This window comes from Trachemys scripta, chromosome 16, assembly GCF_013100865.1.
Source record: "Trachemys scripta elegans isolate TJP31775 chromosome 16, CAS_Tse_1.0, whole genome shotgun sequence".
Taxonomy (NCBI): domain Eukaryota; kingdom Metazoa; phylum Chordata; order Testudines; family Emydidae; genus Trachemys; species Trachemys scripta.
This window is the reverse complement of record NC_048313.1, coordinates 23,021,841-23,024,112: the sequence shown is the minus strand read 5'-3', so window position 1 is coordinate 23,024,112 and position 2,272 is coordinate 23,021,841. Positions and strand designations below refer to the sequence as shown.

The following is a 2,272-nucleotide window of genomic DNA, read 5'->3' as shown; positions in this document are numbered from 1 at the left end:
CCCCCCCATCTCACCGCTTTGATGTGTCCTTCCCCGGAGCTCTCGTAACCCCCCTCCCCGGATTCCTGCCCGTTTCCTCGACAACCCCTTAAGCTCACGGCTGGTGCTAGAGGCTCAGAGACGAGCCCCCGTCTCCCCCCGCTGCCCCCCTGGGAGCCCAGGGCTCCGCGGAGACCGGGCCAGATGGCCAGGGCTTCCCGGTGCCATGTCTGCTCGGCTCCCCCCACCCGGCCGGCCCGTGGCCAGCGCCAGCTGACGTCACTCGGCTGGAAGTGATGGGGAGCGGAGCGGGGGTTCGCTCCAGCTGGGCGCTTTATAAGGACGGGAGCGGAGCCGCGCGGCTCTCTCCGGCTCGCTCTCAGCCCCGGAGGAGGCTGGGGGGCCGGCTGGCGAGCGGGGGCGCGAGGGGGCTCCCTGGGCCGGGAGCCGAGGGTCAGGAAGCAGGCTGCCGCCCCACCGAGGGGGGATGAGGCAGGGGCCGACATGACCGTGCCGCTGCTGAAGATCGGAGCCGTGCTCAGCACCATGGCCATGGTCACCAACTGGATGTCGCAGACGCTGCCCTCCCTGGTGGGGCTGAACGGCACCACGATCTCCCGGGCCGGCACCTCGGAGAAAATCGTGAGTCCCTGTGGCCGGGGGTCTGCGGGAGCGGCTGTGTCTGGGGAGGTGTCTGTCCATCCGGGTGCCCCGTGGCCGGGGGTCTGCGGGAGCGGCTGTGTGTGTGTTGGGGTGTGAGTGTCTGTCCATCTGAGTGCCCCGTGGCCGGGTGTCTGCGGGAGCGGCTGTGTGTGTGTTGGGGTGTGAGTGTCTGTCCATCTGAGTGCCCCGTGGCCGGGTGTCTGTGGGAGCAGCTGTGTCTGGGGGGGTGTCCGTCCGGGTGCCCCATGGCCGGGTGTCTGCAGGAGCGGCTGTGTGTGTGTGGGTGTCTGTCCATCCGGGTGCCCCGTGGCTGGGTGTCCGCGGGAGCGGCTGTGTGGATGTTGGGGGGGGGTGTCCGTCCGGGTGCCCCATGGCCGGGTGTCTGCAGGAGCGGCTGTGTGTGTGTGGGTGTCTGTCCATCCGGGTGCCCCGTGGCTGGGTGTCCGCGGGAGCGGCTGTGTGTATGTTGAGGGGGGGTGTCTGTCCATCTGGGTGCCCCATGGCCAAGTGTCTGCACGAGTGGCTGTGTGTGTGGGTGTCCGGGTGCCCCATGGCCGGGTGTCTGCATGAGTGGCTGTGTGTGAGTTGCGGGGTGTCTGTCCATCCGTGTGCCTGCGTCCATCCGTCTGCACGAGCAGCTGGGTTGGTTGGGGGGAGTGTCTGTCCGTCTGGGTGCCCCGTGGCCGGGTGTCTGCGGGAGCGGCTGTGTGTGAGTTGGGGGGTGTCTGTCTGTCCATCTGCGTGCCTGCGTCCGTCCGTCTGCATGAGCGGCTGGGGGGCGGGGGGTGGTATCTGTCCATCTGGGTGCCCCGCACGCTGCTGGGCAGCTGAGGCGGGGGTCAGGGTCTGTCCGTGTCCGGCTGCCTGGGCAGGGACCCTATTGGGGCTGTCTGTGTTTTGCTCCAGCTTGGCGGGGGATGCCCCGGTCTCTCTGCTCCCTGCTTCCCCGCCGTCCATCTCCCTGCCTCCCTCACTTCGCATGGAGAGCCTCCCGGAGAGCTGTGCCGCTGGGGCTGAGCAGGGCGGGACCCCCGGGGGGAGAACAGACCAGCGGCTGCTCTGTGCTGTGGGTCCCCATCGCAGGGGACCTGGGGGAGGGGGCTGATTGTTACAGATTTACTGGCTGCAGCGTTCTCTCCTGTCCGTCTGTCCGAGCATGGGGCTGAGTGGGGCTGGGGCCCCGCAGTCATGCTTCTGCGTTTCCAGACTTCTTTGGCTCCGGTTCCCTTTGTGGGGTGGGGCGGGGCGGGATTTTCAGACCCTCCTGCACCCATGGCAAATTGGAGAGGGAAGTGTCCCTGCTGTGGTTCCCCCCCGGCCCCTGCGGGAGACCAGGCGAGGGGCTGGTGGCCCCCCAGCTGCTGCAGGGGAGCCGATGGGGCCATGCCAGTGACCCCGCTGGCCGGCCCCTCTGGGAGGCAGGTGCTGCAGGCACTGAGTGAACAATAATCCAGCCCCCCCCGCCCCCCCAGTTCGTTAAGTGACTCGCGCTGCACTGAGCGTCTCCATCCCCTGAGCAGACCCAGGCTCGGCGGCCGCTTGCCGCCCTTGGCAGCTGGCAGCACTGGGTGGGGCCCACCTGAGGCTCCTTAATTGCCTGAAAAAGCCTCCCCCCCCCCCCCCCCCCCCC

General features: G+C 68.9%; 1 protein-coding gene across 1 annotated transcript in view; it reads left to right on the top strand.

Annotated features, from left to right (window-relative positions):
- The first annotated feature begins 326 nt into the window (after window positions 1-326).
- Window positions 327-2,272, top strand: part of OLFM2 (olfactomedin 2) — a 56,109-nt gene continuing 54,163 nt past the window's right edge. The window contains exon 1 of the mRNA XM_034792816.1: window positions 327-621. Within this exon, the coding sequence (XP_034648707.1) occupies window positions 484-621 (138 nt within the window). The 5' untranslated portion in view covers window positions 327-483. The remainder of the gene's footprint in view (window positions 622-2,272) is intronic.